Here is a 15248-nt window from a genome sequence, read left to right as displayed (position 1 = left end):
TGCCCGCTACAATGCCCGGCCATTTTTTTGTTGCAGTTGTCATTGTTGTTTGGAGGGCCCAGGCTGGATTTGAATTCGCCATATCAGGTGTGTGTGGCTGGCGCCTTAGCTGCTTGAGCCACAGGTGCCGAGTCGCTGGGGGCTTTCTTAGTAGCCATTACTGTTTGTAAAATTCCTAAGACAATGGGAAACATGACCTCAGCGAAGCTGCCTGCGTACAGGCAGAGCCACATCCTGCTTCACTGGGAACTATGCTTTCTTTGGTTACATTAAACTCTCATACAATAAAGTTTTTACCAAATATGCATTTTTAACCTTGATTTATCCATTTGGCTTTTATTCCCATTCCATCTATTTCTTCAACAAGTCACAAGCTTTATAGTATACTTAAATGGTAATTAGTAAAATTAACAGCTTTGTAAATTATCTTGTCTTCAAATTTCAAGTACCCATGTGAATCCCAAGGCAATTTACATAATTATAGAAAGAAATTATGATTGATAGGATAAATCGATTCTTTTTCAAATCTCTGGAATGATTTTAAGAAGACTTAATATCTTTAAAATGGTACTTTCAGACATTATTCAATAGCATTTCCAGAATCAGCGCTATGCATTGGTGTGACAAGTGGAAGTTAGGGGTCATAAGCAGATGTCTGTGCAATGTTCAGTGGCAGCCTTCAGCCAGCGTGGGAGTGCTGAGGTCCTCAGGTGGACCCACCTCTCGCTGTGGGGTGCACACGGGACACATTACACATTCAGTATTGAGTTCGGTTAGACACCCCGACGCCTGCTGAGCAGCACCAGAGTAGCTCTCCAGGTCACAATTTTCATCCCATTTATGGAAAAGTATTAACGGGAGGTTGAGAAACAAACAGTTTAAGGAAATGCTAAATAATGTATTATGTCTAAATCACTGTATTGTGTAATTAACATCCTGTCTGGTATTAGTATTATTTGTAGATCATACAGTATACCAAAATCAGCCAGAGTAATACATCACCCACAATAGGACCTCTTGATATACAAGTTCCCCTTTGATCACATTTGCAAAGTCTGGGCCGCCTTTTATGTGTTTTATATATTTTGGTCATAGTTAAACCCAGTTATGGATGGGTGAACCCATTCTAGGGTGAAGCTGCTGTAAGTGGAAAGCCCTGCCAGTAAAGCACATGGCCAAGCTGTCATTTGCCAAAAGTGATCGCAAGTGGATCACAGGAGACGGCTTTGCCTGATTGCCAGCCCTGTGGGCCGCCCATCTGGCTGGAGTCTCAGAGACTTGTCACCCTGAATGAAACAGTAACAGCGGACTCGCCTTCAGGACAGCTTACTTGGGCCTTTGGGCAGCTCTGTCTTTTAAGAAGATCCTTAGAAAACAGAGAGCAAAGTTACTAGAAGGCAGGAAAGTTTTCCCACTGCTTAACCTGTTAGCTTTCTATTTCCATTTTTTAAACTATAGGACCTTCCTAACACATGGCACTGAATCTTACTCATGCTAGAGGCTGAAGAAGCTGTGGTTCGCTGACACGTTACTCTGTCGATCTTTGCTATTTAGTGCTGTCCTCCCTGCTGGCTGGATTCTGTTAAACTTACTCCTATCGTAAATTATTGGAATCTAAAAATGTTAGATAAAGCTAGTGCGGAGTGGAGCTCCTTTTCAATTTATTGGCTTGCTTTTGGCAACTTTTGGCAAATGACAGGCCATGTGCCTTATGGCATCCAGACTGCTATGACTGGACTGTAATTTGGTTTGTGTGAACATTTGTATACTTGTGTTAATTTTTTTTACTGCAGCAGTGTTATGTGAAGATAGAAAAACCAGAAAATGTAATTAAGCAAAAATAAAATCAAGCAAATTTTAAGTTTATTTTAAAATACAATTTAATTAAATATAAAATTTTAAATGTAATTAAAATATTTATTAAAATATTTTTGTTTATTCACATTTTGTAGTTTACTGACAGTCCTTATTAAAAATATTCTTCCTGATCATCAGGCCATTTTAAAAAGGTTGTTTAATAAAATGAGGTCATACTGCTTTATAATCTGGCTTTCTGAGGTCACACAAGGAAGGAATCGTAAATATCTTTCCAGACACTCTTCCCCGGCGTCATTTTGCCATCTCCTTCTACAGAACTTTCAGAATTTCTTTAGTCTGTGTCTGATGCAGTCTTGAGACATGGGAGCGAGGTGGAACCCTGAAAGGATGTGACTGAACTGGGAAAGAAACCTCTCAGACCATTATTTAAAGTTTGTCATCATCTTGTTTAATCTCAAGTGAGTGACCTTAGGTGCCTGGAAGTTACCAAGGTTTTCATTGGTTGTTACATGTCACGCTCTGGGCCTTCAACGTACGATGCGGCAGATCCACCGCGCGGGGCTCTCACGGGACTCTTCTCAATTAAAAACCGATTTCAGACCTTCTTGGTGTGATCTATGTAAAAACAGGTGCTTGTCTTTTCACAGTCATCTTTTTATGGACAACGTGTGTTCGTCTGAGACGTCTGACAGTGTTTGAACTCTGGTTTACTTTCTCTTCCTGAACTTAAAATGAGTTTTTGTTCTCAAATTGCTTGGGAATTATGAGTACTATTCTTGATGTGATGCTCAAATGTCTCTTTCTCCTTATAAAGAGATTCTCTGTGGCCGCAAGAGCTGTTACAGACACGTAAACTAAGTCATAAGTACATAAATCATCTATACATTAATGCATTTATGGGGTACAATGTGCTGATTTTATTTACAATTTGGAATGCTTACATCAAACTAGTTAACATAGCCTTCACCTCACTTACTTAATTATTGTGTTAAGACATTTATACTCTACACTTAATAGATTTGACATGGATATCTTTTAGGGATGTATAAAACACAGAATGTTTCCAAACTATTCTGGGGATTTAAAAAACAAAAGGATGATACTCCTTTTATTATAAGTTATTTTTATACTCCTGATTTAGCTGACTTAAATTTCTTTATTGTAATGGTATTATGGTACAAATGGCAGTTCCACTCAGACCAAAACTGGGATGGTGATAAGTCTGTAGAAAAGTATTGCTGCATAACCATTAAACACCAGCAAACCCTGTCTTTTTAGTCTTATTTGGAGATTTAAGTCTGTGTTATTTGTCCTGCTGACTGTGCAGTCCACATTTATAGAAGTTGGTTAAGGTGATTGAGTAAGAGAAGAACTCTATTCAAAAACCCTTCCCCACTCTGACATGAAGAAAGACCACCTGCCCCAGCAGGTCTCCTGTCCCAACTCCAGCTGCTGCCAGCCCACAGCTTTGTTATTTGTACCTTGCACTTAAAACTTGTTCGTTTCTTGCCCTCTTCATGGACCTGATCAGGATGTAAAAGGAATCTTTTTCAAGATCACAAATCTGTTGGGGTAAATCACAGGATGTTTAGGAGTTTTCATTGCATTAGTAATAAATTCTTGGTACAGTTGCAGCCATTCTGAAATCTGCCTACAAGCTGATCAGTGTTGTTACAGAAACCAGAATAACCCAGGCCCATGATGACTTTGAAAGAGAAAGGGCTATTTTTTTAATCTCTGCAGGAAATGCATAACTTACACACCTCTTAGGCTTATCTAAACCTGCAACTGGGAAGGGATTAGGGAAAGTGTCATTTGGTATTTTGCTTATTGTAGAATATCTAAGAAACTACAGCTCAGATTTAACCTAAAGAACTGCATAGAGTCATGTATCTTTAAAAGCAAAATGTATATTTAATTCTGAACATGGTGCACTGAGGCACTTAACAAAATGCAGATGAGGCCAGATTTTCAATTTTAGGAATTAGATTTCTACCTAGCTCACTCTTTATGCATGAAACATTTCCATGATGCAACTTGCCGTGTACAGCTCACACTGTGCTAGTGTAACTTAGCCTTTCACAATGAAATCTCCCATCCTCAGACAGGGCTGGGACAAGGGTGAGGCAAAAGAGGCACCTGGGTGCAAAATTGAAGGAGGTGCTCCCCCACAGGTGCTGACTTGAAGACCTTTGGGTACCTCACTCTTGTCCAGCCCCGCCTGGATTCCTTAACTGTACTTTTAAAAAAATACATTGCTGGGTCAGATCCTCAGCTTAGTAATTCCCTAGAGATGGGCCCCAGGAATCTGTGTTTAACCTTTTCCCTGCGTAAGTCTAATGCACATTGAGGGTTTAGGACCCTGTGAGCTGGGTTGCCTGACCTAAGGCATAACAGGATAAAAGCTGCTCAATTAGCCTCAGGTTATGACCCACCTGGGATAGTGGCTAAAAAAAAAACTGCTTAATTATCCAGTACACAGGAGCAAATAGGCCAGCCAGACCACACCAGTGCCAGCCTGGGCTGTTGTATAACTGTGGCCAGGTGTTGCGCTAGAAGGCTTGGATATCAGAGCATTTGTAATCAAGGCTAAATGTAATTGATTATATAATTTTCAGCTGTTCCAACTTTTTATTTTAAAAATGTTTTATAGATTCATATTTAGCTACATGTTCATTGTAAAGTAAATTAGAAAATAAATATTCTAATTTATTCATAGTCCCACCACCCAGAGATGACCACTGTCATCCTTTTCCTTTTGAGTTAACAGTTCTACTGAATCCATCATGTGGCACTACGGGCATTAGGAGTGTGAGTATAAAAGGAAATGTAGGTCTGAGAAAGTCTGTCTTGTGAACTTGATTCATGTTCAAGTTCTGTCTGGTTATCTCTGCTATCTATGTGCAGACCCTTTCCTCTCACCACTAATCCTGGTACGAAAAATCTCACAGGGCCAGGCATACATGTTGATTTCTTACCTTATGGCCCTCTTTTGTAAGAGTAGTATAAAGAGCTCCCCTACCTAGGAAAGTCACCAGCAGGTCCCTTCTTGTTCTAACTGTATGCCTTTGGAATCCAGAAGACTTGTTCCTCTGGGTGGGTTTTTACCCATTCAGCGGGTCCACTGTGGGTCAGACTCTGCCCTACAAGTTAAAGTCTCAGTCAGTAAGAAGGGCTCTTGACCTTGAGAATGCCTAGTCAGGTGGCAGAGGACTCTGCGCTACAAGTTAAAGGCTCAGTCAGTAAGAAAGGCTCTTGACCTTGAGAATGCCTGGGCAGGTGGCAGAGGCAGACCAAGACCTTTCCTAACAGTGTCAGGTGCTCTTCAGAGCTTTGGAGGTAAGGCGAGAGACCAACCAACTTGGCTTCAAGGAGTAGGAGGTTCCTTCAAAAAAGAAGTGACACTTCAACTGAGTCTGGAGAGACCCCACCCCCCGTATGGCACCTGCAGTCTCTAGCAGGTAGCATTCTCCTAAGGGTCCACTGATTCTTTGTGTTATGCCCTACTTTTCAGCCTGATCACACAGTTGCCCGTGATAATTAAACAACTAGCCAGATGGATGCTTTTGCAAGACGATGGCTTGTTTTCTTGCTCTATTTGTGAAAGCTGGCATTGGATCCAAATTCTCAAGGATGCCCCTACCTTGAGATTGTTCTGGAGAGTTGCTCTTTTTGTGTGTAGTCGCCAAATGGTCTGCCCATCAGCAGGGCCAGGTTGAGTGACAGGCGGGTGTGTCATGTCATTCATGGAGACACTCTGGTCCCTGCCAAGGTCTGTCATGCATGGGGACACTCTGGTCCCTGCCAACTCTTTTGCCTCCAGGAGGTGAGGTGCTGAGAGCTTCTTCTTTAAGACATCTTTTATCAGTGCTACCTTCCTTTGGGGAAATAAACTTCCTGAGGTTCTCGTCTGTCAGTCTTTCCTCCTCACCACATCTATTTTCCGTATCAGTTGCAACGTAATTGGTGTTGAATTCCCAGTCCATCAGGTTAAACATACACCTTATCAGGCCATTTTAAACAGTTTTTAGATCATTAGAGAAACTATTTAGAGTGGCAAGTAATGAGGCAAACTTGATTAACCAAGGAGGATGATTAGAAAAGAACATGGAATCAGTAATAATAATTGATGACAAACGATGCATTTCTAGGAATCGTTCTTGAGTCTTGTGTGCTCCATCTCATTTAACTGTTTCAGCATCCCTATGAGATAGGTACTGTTATTACTCTTATTTTACATTTTCCTCTCATTTCTGTTGAGGAAACAAGTGGAGAGAGAGATTCAGAAACTTTCTCAAGGTCAAAGAAGTGGTAAGCGAAGGGGCTGGTCCTCAAGTCTGTCCAGGGTGCCTGTCCCCGCGCACACACACTGTAGCTCGGTGCTTGGAGTCGATGCCATCAGCGTCTCCACACCCCCATTTCTGCCATCGAGATGCTCACAGTTTAACTTACTCATCCTCAGAGGGTCAGACTCCTGCTGCTATTGCTATTAGAACAACTGAACGTAAAAAGTTCATCTTCTTTTTGCTGCAGAAATGATTTTGAAAATTTGAAATTCTCGAATATCTGTTGATGATTGTAGTTCCACAGAAATGTCAAATTAGAGCCTTCTTGCTGATACAATTTATTTTTTTGATGATTATATTCAGATTCACATATATGTGAATGAAATTGTTGGGCTGGTTTTCTCTTCTAATTTTCTGTTCATGTTTTGAGTTTGGAGTTCAAAGCCTGCATTGTATTTTAGTATTAGTTTTTCACTTCTTTCTAAATAGGGTGATTCAGATCTTTATCAGCGCCACCCCTTCCACCTTCTAAAAGGAGAAAATTTGTGAGAGAGGAAGAGCAGGGCTTTGCTTTTCCTTGTAACAGCTTCTAATTCTATCCATTCCAGTTCCCACAGTGATTTGAAATTCCTGTGGCAGGTATAATAACTTTAAATCCCATTGGCAAGAATCCGTTAAGCAGGATTTTCACCTTTACAGCAGATTGGAATCTTAGAGTCTTGGTTAGAAGCAGTTTTGAGATTCCCTCACGGGAAGCAGGAATCCTGCCAGGGGTCCTTCAGTCACCATCCCGGGAACAGAGTTCTCCCAGGGCTCTGCATCCCGAGGGGCGGTTCCCACCAGGGCAGGGAGGCTGGACCTGTGAAAGCCTTTTGGGGTTGACCTGACATCTGCCTCCCTGTGCCTTCCACTTGCTGATTCGGATTCTTCTTTTTAAACAACCCCTTCGCTCAGGCTCCTTGATGGTCTCGAGAAGGTTCTAAGGATTGGGAAGGGAGAAGAGCGAGTCTTGCTGTTTTCCCACATGCTGACACATGGTTACTTCTCTCTTCTTGCAGCAAAACCAGAAATCCTGACTTACGACAGGCTCATGAATGGCATGCTCCAGTGTGTGGCTGCCGGGTTCCCTGAGCCCACCATAGATTGGTACTTTTGTCCAGGAACTGAGCAGAGGTGAGCGACTGTTTTTTTGGCACTGCTTAAAATGCAGAAGGGAAAGATTGCAATTCAGTTGAATTTCAAATGTGTTTTCATGATTTTTTTAAAGCTTCGTTTTGAGTATTATTATTGTTTCCTAGCCATGTGGCTTTTTAGAGGGGATGATTGGTATATTTTTCTTGGTCAACATTAATTTCGTTTGCTGAAAAATGATTACTGAATGACTTCTCTATTTTGGTGGTTATCTTTTTGGATTTATCATGCAATTTCTAGCCTGCAGGTAGATAAAGCAATTTTGCAGGACAGAGTAATTAGATTTCCATTCTACACACAGGAGGTAATGTGTGTGGGAAATGTGGTTGTAGTTATCATGAAAAAATTACCTCAGAAGTTAATTGCCAAGTCACCAAAAAGTAACGATGGAGCAATTACAACATACAGATGGTGTCTGTAAGCGACCTGTTTTCAGAAGGGTTTCTCCTTGACTGGGTGCCCAGCTCCTGAGCAGAGAACATCTGGCCTGTACCCCTTCTCCCTCATAATGCACACTGAAGCCTTAAATTGTCCTTTTGCATTATTTGAAGTTGAAAATGGGGTCTGTTTTTATCCATCAGTTGCTATTATATACTCAGGCTTTAAAAGCGCAGTCTAACATCACGATCAGGTAGCCCAGTTGATAGTGGAAATCTTATTTTTCCTGGAATAGTCAGAAGAGGTTACATATGATTATTGTTTTCAGCTGAGTTTTAGTAGAATGTATTCTTTTGGGGGAGTAAGGAGGGTTGAAGAGCCCTGGAAAGCAGGCCCACAATGGAAGCAACCCCAGTAGTTACGGGCATTCATTCAGCAAATATTTGTAGAGTGCCCATTGGGCACCGGGGCGCTGTTCTCATGGACAAAATGCACATGAGTCTCCGCCTTTATGAGTTTGTGTTCTAGTTGTAGGGATAGACAAGGAACAGAGTACCTGACTAACTTACGTAGGTGTCAAGAAGGGAGTAGGAAATGGCTGGGCATGTGGAATGGAGTGTCCAGGGTCCCTGGAAAGGGTCCCTCATGGTGGCGGTGGTCTTTGCCACCTGCAGTACAGCCCAGCTCGCTCTGCTCAGAGCCTCCAGCTGTGGTCCTTGCTGTGAGTGTTTCATTTCAGCCGTTCACACTCCCTTTGAAGGTTTTTTTTTTTTTTTTTCTATAACCATCTACTGTGTACCAGCATATATCCCAGCCTCTTTAAGTCTTTCACTTCCAGTCTTTTCAGGAACCCTTGCGACGGTGTTTACCCCTGCAGGGACTAAGCCTTGCAGAGCTGAGGCAGCTGGTCCAGATTCCAGCCCTCCTCTGCTCTTTCTTCACATCCACGGTGCTTTTCTTGCTTACCTGACCACGAGAGCGCCCATTCCTTATCAGACACTGACTGCTTACCTGACCACGAGAGCGCCCATTCCTTATCAGACACTGACTGCTTACCTGACCACGAGAGCGCCCATTCCTTATCAGACACTGACTGCTTACCTGACCACGAGAGCGCCCATTCCTTATCAGACACTGACTGCTTACCTGACCACGAGAGCGCCCATTCCTTATCAGACACTGACTGCTGTAAAAGGAGATTTTTTATTGAGTGTGAACCTCTTGCTTTAAGTGTCTCACGTATTTATTTCTTCTCCTAGAGTGAGTCTTGCCTGTTGTTTTCTTGTCCTAGATGCTCAGCTCCTGTACTGCCAGTGGGTGTACAGACCCAGAACTCATCCGGGCCACCCTTCGGCAGACTGGTGGTTCAGAGCTCCATAGATTCTAGTGCATTCAAGCACAATGGCACGGTTGAGTGTAAGGCCTCCAACGATGTGGGCAAGACTTCTGCCTATTTTAACTTTGCATTTAAAGGTAACAACAAAGGTATATTTCTTTTTAATCCAATTTAAGGGGATATTTAGGCTCTGTCTACCATATCAGTCATGGTTTTGAATCCATTCCAACATTGGCCGTGTCATTTCTGGTAACACCTGTGTCACACCATGCTGTCCTCACTCTGCCACCGAGTTTCATTCCATACTACTTTGTTAAGAGAGTGTGTGCTATTGCCAGAGTAATGTAAACCATGCTACTTTATATATTTTATGTGTGTGCATGTCTGTGCACACGTGTGTATCTTTCTATATATAATATGTGCATCATTAATTGTTTATTTACAGTTGTCGCCATTAAGAGGGGGGTAGAGACAGCACCTAGGGGAATAATTTAACAGAACATTTTAAAATTTAATTTCAGTTTAAAATGTCAGATATTTAAAATGAAGTATTTTAAACTTTGCTGGACACTATATCAGAAATTTACCGAGATCTTTTATGGAGTCGTCAGCTAGTTGTTTCTTTAAAATCATTAAAATTTGATTCACAACTGACTTGCTCTCTTAACATGAGTTAAATGATCCTTATGGAGACTTGATGAACTGGTATAAGGTTAGAAGACAGTCAAATGGGGCACCTAAGTTTTTAGAGTTCAGTTTTTGTTTTTTTGAGTTGGCAAAGACAAGTACCAGATAGTGCTTTATTTTCTCAGTTTTTGAATAATTAGTGGAAGAATCATACATTGTTCTACATCATTGATTTTTCAGCCAAGGCAATGAAAAAATCACTTTGAAAAATGTCTTTTCTTGGGCCAGTCATGGTAGCTCACACTTGTAATCCTGGCACTCTGGGAGGCCCGGGCAGGCAGACTGCTTGAGCTCAGAAGTTTGAGACCAGCCTGAGTAAGAGCAAGACTAAAAATAGAAAAACTCATGAGGCATTGTGTGGTCACCTGTAGTCCTAGCTATTTGAGAGGCTGAAGCAGGAAGATTGCTTGAGCCCAAGAGTTTGAGGTTGCTGTGAGCTATGATGCCATCGAAGTCTACCTAGGGCAAAAGATAGGACTGTCTCAAAAAAAAGAAAAATTTTTTCTTGGTTATGAAAGACAGTTATGCTCAATGTGGAAAATCTGAAAAATACAGGACACTCTGAAGGAGAAAATATAACCATTCATATCCTTTTTATAGCTATACACGGCAGGAATTTGATAGAGGTACAAAATTCATTCAGATGTTGCTTTTCATTGAAAAACAGCATAACATTATTCAAATGCTACAGAAGTCTTAACTTCTGTTCCTTCCACTCTGGCTTAAAGTTGTATTTCTAAAGAGTCGCTGACTGAGGAGTGCAGTGTGTCCAGGAGCGGAGCTGAGAGGCGCGCAGCCTCGCGTCCAGCCATGGGCGAGCTGCGGGAGGCTCAGTTTGGGGATGAGCAGCAACAGCAGAGGTAGAGGTCCTGTCCTTCTAAAGGTGTGTGTCCTCACATTTCCTTTCATTTTAGAGCAAATCCACTCCCACACCCTGTTCACCCCTCTGCTGATCGGCTTCGTGGTAGTAGCTGGTATGATGTGTGTCATTGTGATGATTCTCACCTACAAATATGTACAGGTAACCATTGATTTGCTCTCTCCCCTGAGTGCTGTAATGACCAGGATGTTAATCATTAAAAGATAATCTGTCTTTCTCTCTCTCCCATCCAGAAGCCAATGTATGAAGTACAGTGGAAGGTTGTTGAGGAGATAAATGGAAACAATTATGTTTACATAGACCCAACACAACTTCCTTATGATCACAAGTGGGAGTTTCCCAGGAACAGGCTGAGTTTTGGTCAGTATGAAACAGGGGCTTTCCACATAACCATTTTGTGTGCACGTGACTTTAGGGAACCCCAATGCTTCCTTTGCTTTGTTCCACCTGTTTCATTGTTTTCTGCGAAATTTCACCACCACCGTTAATAGGCTTGGCGTAGAAAACATTATAGGGAAATGCTTTTAGACAAATTATCTTTGATTCTTTTTCTGATTTCAAAATTATACAAATGGACCTTTGGTCCCCCCCGCCCCACCCCTACCACCTCTGACCTTGTTGTCCTCCTTTTTAAAGGGAAAACTTTGGGGGCTGGCGCCTTTGGGAAAGTCGTTGAGGCAACTGCGTATGGCTTAAATAAGTCCGATTCGGCTATGACCGTGGCTGTGAAGATGCTCAAACGTGAGTCTCGGCAGGCCGCTGCACACACTCAGCGTCATTTTGCCTAATTTTATTTCCACTAAAATAAGATGTTTCTAATTTTAGCAAGTGCCCATTTAACGGAACGAGAAGCCCTGATGTCTGAGCTCAAAGTCCTTAGCTACCTGGGTAATCATATGAACATTGTGAACCTTCTCGGCGCATGCACCATTGGAGGTACAGCCATGTCTGAGTTGCCTTTTATTGTCTGTCAGGTTTTCAAAGGATGGCAATATGATTTTGACAATGCTTTTGATTATAAACAGCTTGCAATATTTTTACCCAATTTGTCCCTTTCTTACTAGATTTTGTTTCTTTATTGTTCTTGAGATTTCAGGCCTGCACTCCTAGCACTCTGGGAGGATTGTTTGAGCTCAGGAGTTTGAGACCAGCCTGGGCAAGAGCAAAACCCCATCTCTATAAAAAAAAAAAAAATGGGGGCAGTGCCTGTGGCTCAGAGGGGTGGGGCACCGGCCCCATATGCTGGAGGTGTGGGTTCAAACCCGGCCCCGGCCAAAAACTGCAAAACAAAGGGAAAATTAGTCAGACATAGTGGCATGCACCTATAGTCCCATCTACTCGGAAGGCTAAGGCAGGAGGATTTCTTGAGTCTCAGTGTTGGAGGCTGCAGTGAGCTATGGTGACGCTACTGTACTCTAGCCTTGGTGACAGAGTAAGACCCTATCTTAGAAAAAAAAAAAAAGCAGATTTTAGTTTTATCATCATAAGGTAAGTGAGCCAAGTTACTGTTGTATGTGCAACATCAGCAACTTTAACCGAAGTCTTGATTTTCTCCTCTCACCTGCAAGAGAATTCCTATCTTGCAAGCTTTGTGTATTGCTGAATCAGACTTAGTCACTAAAAGGGTTAGCGATCATTTCCATAACATAATTTAAAACAGGTCTCAAAGCCTATCAGTTCTCCAACATATACCAAATAAAGCAAACGTTTCACTTTTGTAAAAATAAATTTCCAATCAGAACCTCAGTTGAGGTCCCCATTAAGGATGTCCATGGTGTTTTCAGAAGGTTTTTGGTCTGAAGGAACAGAGATTTGCAAAATGAGCTGTTCCTGGTGATCTGGAGAGATCTTCAGCACAGTTGACAGCTTTGTATAACATCTTAACACAACCCCCACAAATGTCACTTCACCACATCATGAATTGTTCATGAGAAAATTTCTACCCAAGTTAATTAGTTGCCTGTTACTTCAAAACTACAGCTCTAAGTATTCACAACAGCAAACAAATGTTGGACTAGTAGTGCTCAGAACATGGATTATTCTGGGTTTCTGCCTACTTTTCAGTCTCATCTCGGCGGGCTGCTCTGTGGGGCTGATTTTTCCCACCCTGCTGCAGTTTGTACACTTCACCATTTCCATAATAACCTTACAGAGTGCGCAAGGCCCTGCTGTAAGCAGAAGTGAATCAAAGGATTCGTGTAGGAAGCGTGGTGAGGAGTGGAACCTGTGAGAGCAGTTAACTTCTGTCTGTAAAACCAGCAGTCATGCCTGGCCCCAAACACTAACATCAGTTAGAAATTCAGGCAGAAAGAGGTTTGCTGGCTTTGTGTCTTCACATCACGCTGCTCTTTTGACAAATGATGTTAATAGCTAGAATTATACAGGGACTAGGTAAGCTTAGCCATTGAAGCTGAATGTTCATGACCATGACCACGAACACCCTTGGGTATTTTTATGGGAAGCAGCATTATCTATATGTCTCACCTCTTTCTAACCTTTTCTTATGTGCTCACAGGGCCCACCTTGGTCATTACGGAATATTGTTGCTATGGTGATCTTTTGAATTTTTTGAGACGAAAACGTGATTCATTTATTTGCTCAAAGCAGGAAGATCACGCAGAAGCAGCACTTTATAAGAACCTTCTACATTCAAAGGAGTCGACCTGGTAAGACGGATTGGCATAAACAGGCAGCTGTTGACAGGCAGCGTGTGGGGTCGTGAGGGTTTGCAATCAAGGCAGACTCTTTGGAAACTGAACTGAGGTACTCTGAGGTGCGACATTGAAATTATTAAATCATTTAAATTTGATTAACAGCTTCAAAAGTTCAAATAGTGTTTTTAAAGATTCAGGCTGTGTTAAACATAGATTTCTGCTGACTTTTTAAAAATGCACCTTTAGTACTTCTCTCTAAGCTTTAGTTCTGTGTGCTGAATGAGTTTCCCGTCTGTCTCTCTTATGGCTCTGTCCTCGTGTGCGTTTCCATTTATACTGTTGAGCTTGGTGGTGTGTGCATCTTTACAGTGAGATTCTGTTTGTAGGGGAAATGCTGCAGCCTGTCACGCTGTCACAGTCAAGTCCTTTCAGACCTTTGGCAGAACACTCTGAACATATTGAGGCTTTTTGCCATCTACCTCTGAATTATGTCCATGTTCCCTCCTCCCCAACCCCGCTTAATTCACCATGCTGGCAAGAGACACGACCCCTTGAGTGCATGCTTTAAACTCTGGACCTTGTTCTCAGGTCTGTCATCACGAATGCCATTCTGAATTTGAATGGTATATATAGAGCTCTGGGACCCTTTAAGGAGAATTAGTCTGCTTTATAACCAGAACAGAATTCTCTGCCATACCTTGCCCGTTCTTGTTTTTGCAATGTTACCAAGATCCACCACTGAAGAACTCCTAGACTCACCTGGTCCCACGGAAGCCATGTTCTCGGGTCCATCTCCCGTGTGCTCTGTCACTGCAGCTGTGTGGTAGAGCTCTCCCCTCCGGTTTGATTCCCTCTGTATCCCCTATGTTTCAAGGTGGAGTTTCCAAAACTCATAACACTGGGGCCCTCAAGTGGACTTCTGTAAATAGTATTGGTGGGCACTTACCTCTTAAAGCCATTTTCTGTACCTCGGGCTAAAGTTGAAAACCCCAGGTGAAGCTCTTTATGTTTTTTAAATCCTGTTTTAGTTGAAAGGGTTAGTAAAATACTGTGCAAACCATCTTTTGTTAGTTTCTCCTGAGCATAGGCTCTTTGAATGAAGAAATGAGCTACTTTGCCCGCCTTCTGAAAGAGTCACTCAGCCCAATGTACACTTTTTAACTTCCTGGAATAAGGGCCTGAGCTGTTCAATCCTGTGTGATGTTGTTTGTGCTTTGGGATCCCATATGGGACTGGAACCACCAGCAACTCAGAAGGAGATTGTTGTCATGGTGTTTCTATGCTAATCAGGAGCAGGAAGTACTAGAAATCTTGAAGAGTCTCCAGCCAAATGTTGCAGATTCAAGAGGTCCAGATGGTTCAGAATATCATCCAAATTATTGGTGTTTATCTGAACCAAACTTGGTTTTTTTAAACCCTCTTCCATCACTCTCTATACGTTAACAATCTCTGCCTCGTCTTGGAAGTGCTTGTTCTTTGTCTTTGTCTTTTTTTTTTTTTTTTTAATCTGGGCTCCTGGGGCTAATTTAGAGAGTTTGAAGTAATGTGGGATCACGTTTTTGGCTCTGTGTTTCCCGTTAAATCCACTGTGTCAATAGATAGGACATTTCTAACCCAAGTCCCCCTTCTGACTGAACACAAAAATCCCATCTAATTCCTGGGAATTGGACCCTAATACTGAATCTTGACAACTCATATCTCATGGTACAAGTTTTTAAACTCTTCATTCAAACTTTATACTGCTTTCCTGGAATAAAAACCAGTCCATTCTGTACCAAGGTGGGTGGGAGACAGAGCATGGCTCGCTAGCACTCTCCTGCGTTTCCTGCGTGATTCGGCCGTGACCTGATGGTGTTTCCTCTCCCGCAGCAGTGACAGCACTAATGAATACATGGACATGAAACCTGGAGTTTCTTACGTTGTCCCAACCAAGGCAGACAAACGGAGATCTGCACGAATAGGTGGGTACCTGCCCAGCGTGAGGACACAGAGGGTCACCGCTGTCAGATGTGACGTCG

At 42.3% G+C, this 15248-nt stretch overlaps 1 protein-coding gene across 2 annotated transcripts in view; it reads left to right on the top strand.

Moving 5' to 3' along the window:
• The window catches only part of KIT (KIT proto-oncogene, receptor tyrosine kinase), a 96113-nt gene that overhangs the window by 71175 nt on the left and 9690 nt on the right, over window positions 1–15248 (top strand). Inside the window, exons 8-15 of one of the 2 annotated variants that reach the window (XM_053577921.1) lie at window positions 7163–7277; window positions 8965–9146; window positions 10611–10717; window positions 10810–10936; window positions 11213–11317; window positions 11402–11512; window positions 13092–13242; window positions 15100–15191. In XM_053577921.1, coding sequence (XP_053433896.1) covers window positions 7163–7277; window positions 8965–9146; window positions 10611–10717; window positions 10810–10936; window positions 11213–11317; window positions 11402–11512; window positions 13092–13242; window positions 15100–15191 — 990 coding nt within the window. Of the gene's footprint in view, window positions 1–7162; window positions 7278–8964; window positions 9159–10610; window positions 10718–10809; window positions 10937–11212; window positions 11318–11401; window positions 11513–13091; window positions 13243–15099; window positions 15192–15248 lie in introns of both variants that reach the window. The other variant, XM_053577920.1, reaches the window with a different exon arrangement.

Source organism: Nycticebus coucang, chromosome 23 (assembly GCF_027406575.1).
Source record: "Nycticebus coucang isolate mNycCou1 chromosome 23, mNycCou1.pri, whole genome shotgun sequence".
NCBI lineage: Eukaryota > Metazoa > Chordata > Mammalia > Primates > Lorisidae > Nycticebus > Nycticebus coucang.
This window is presented reverse-complemented; position numbering and strand designations above follow the sequence as displayed.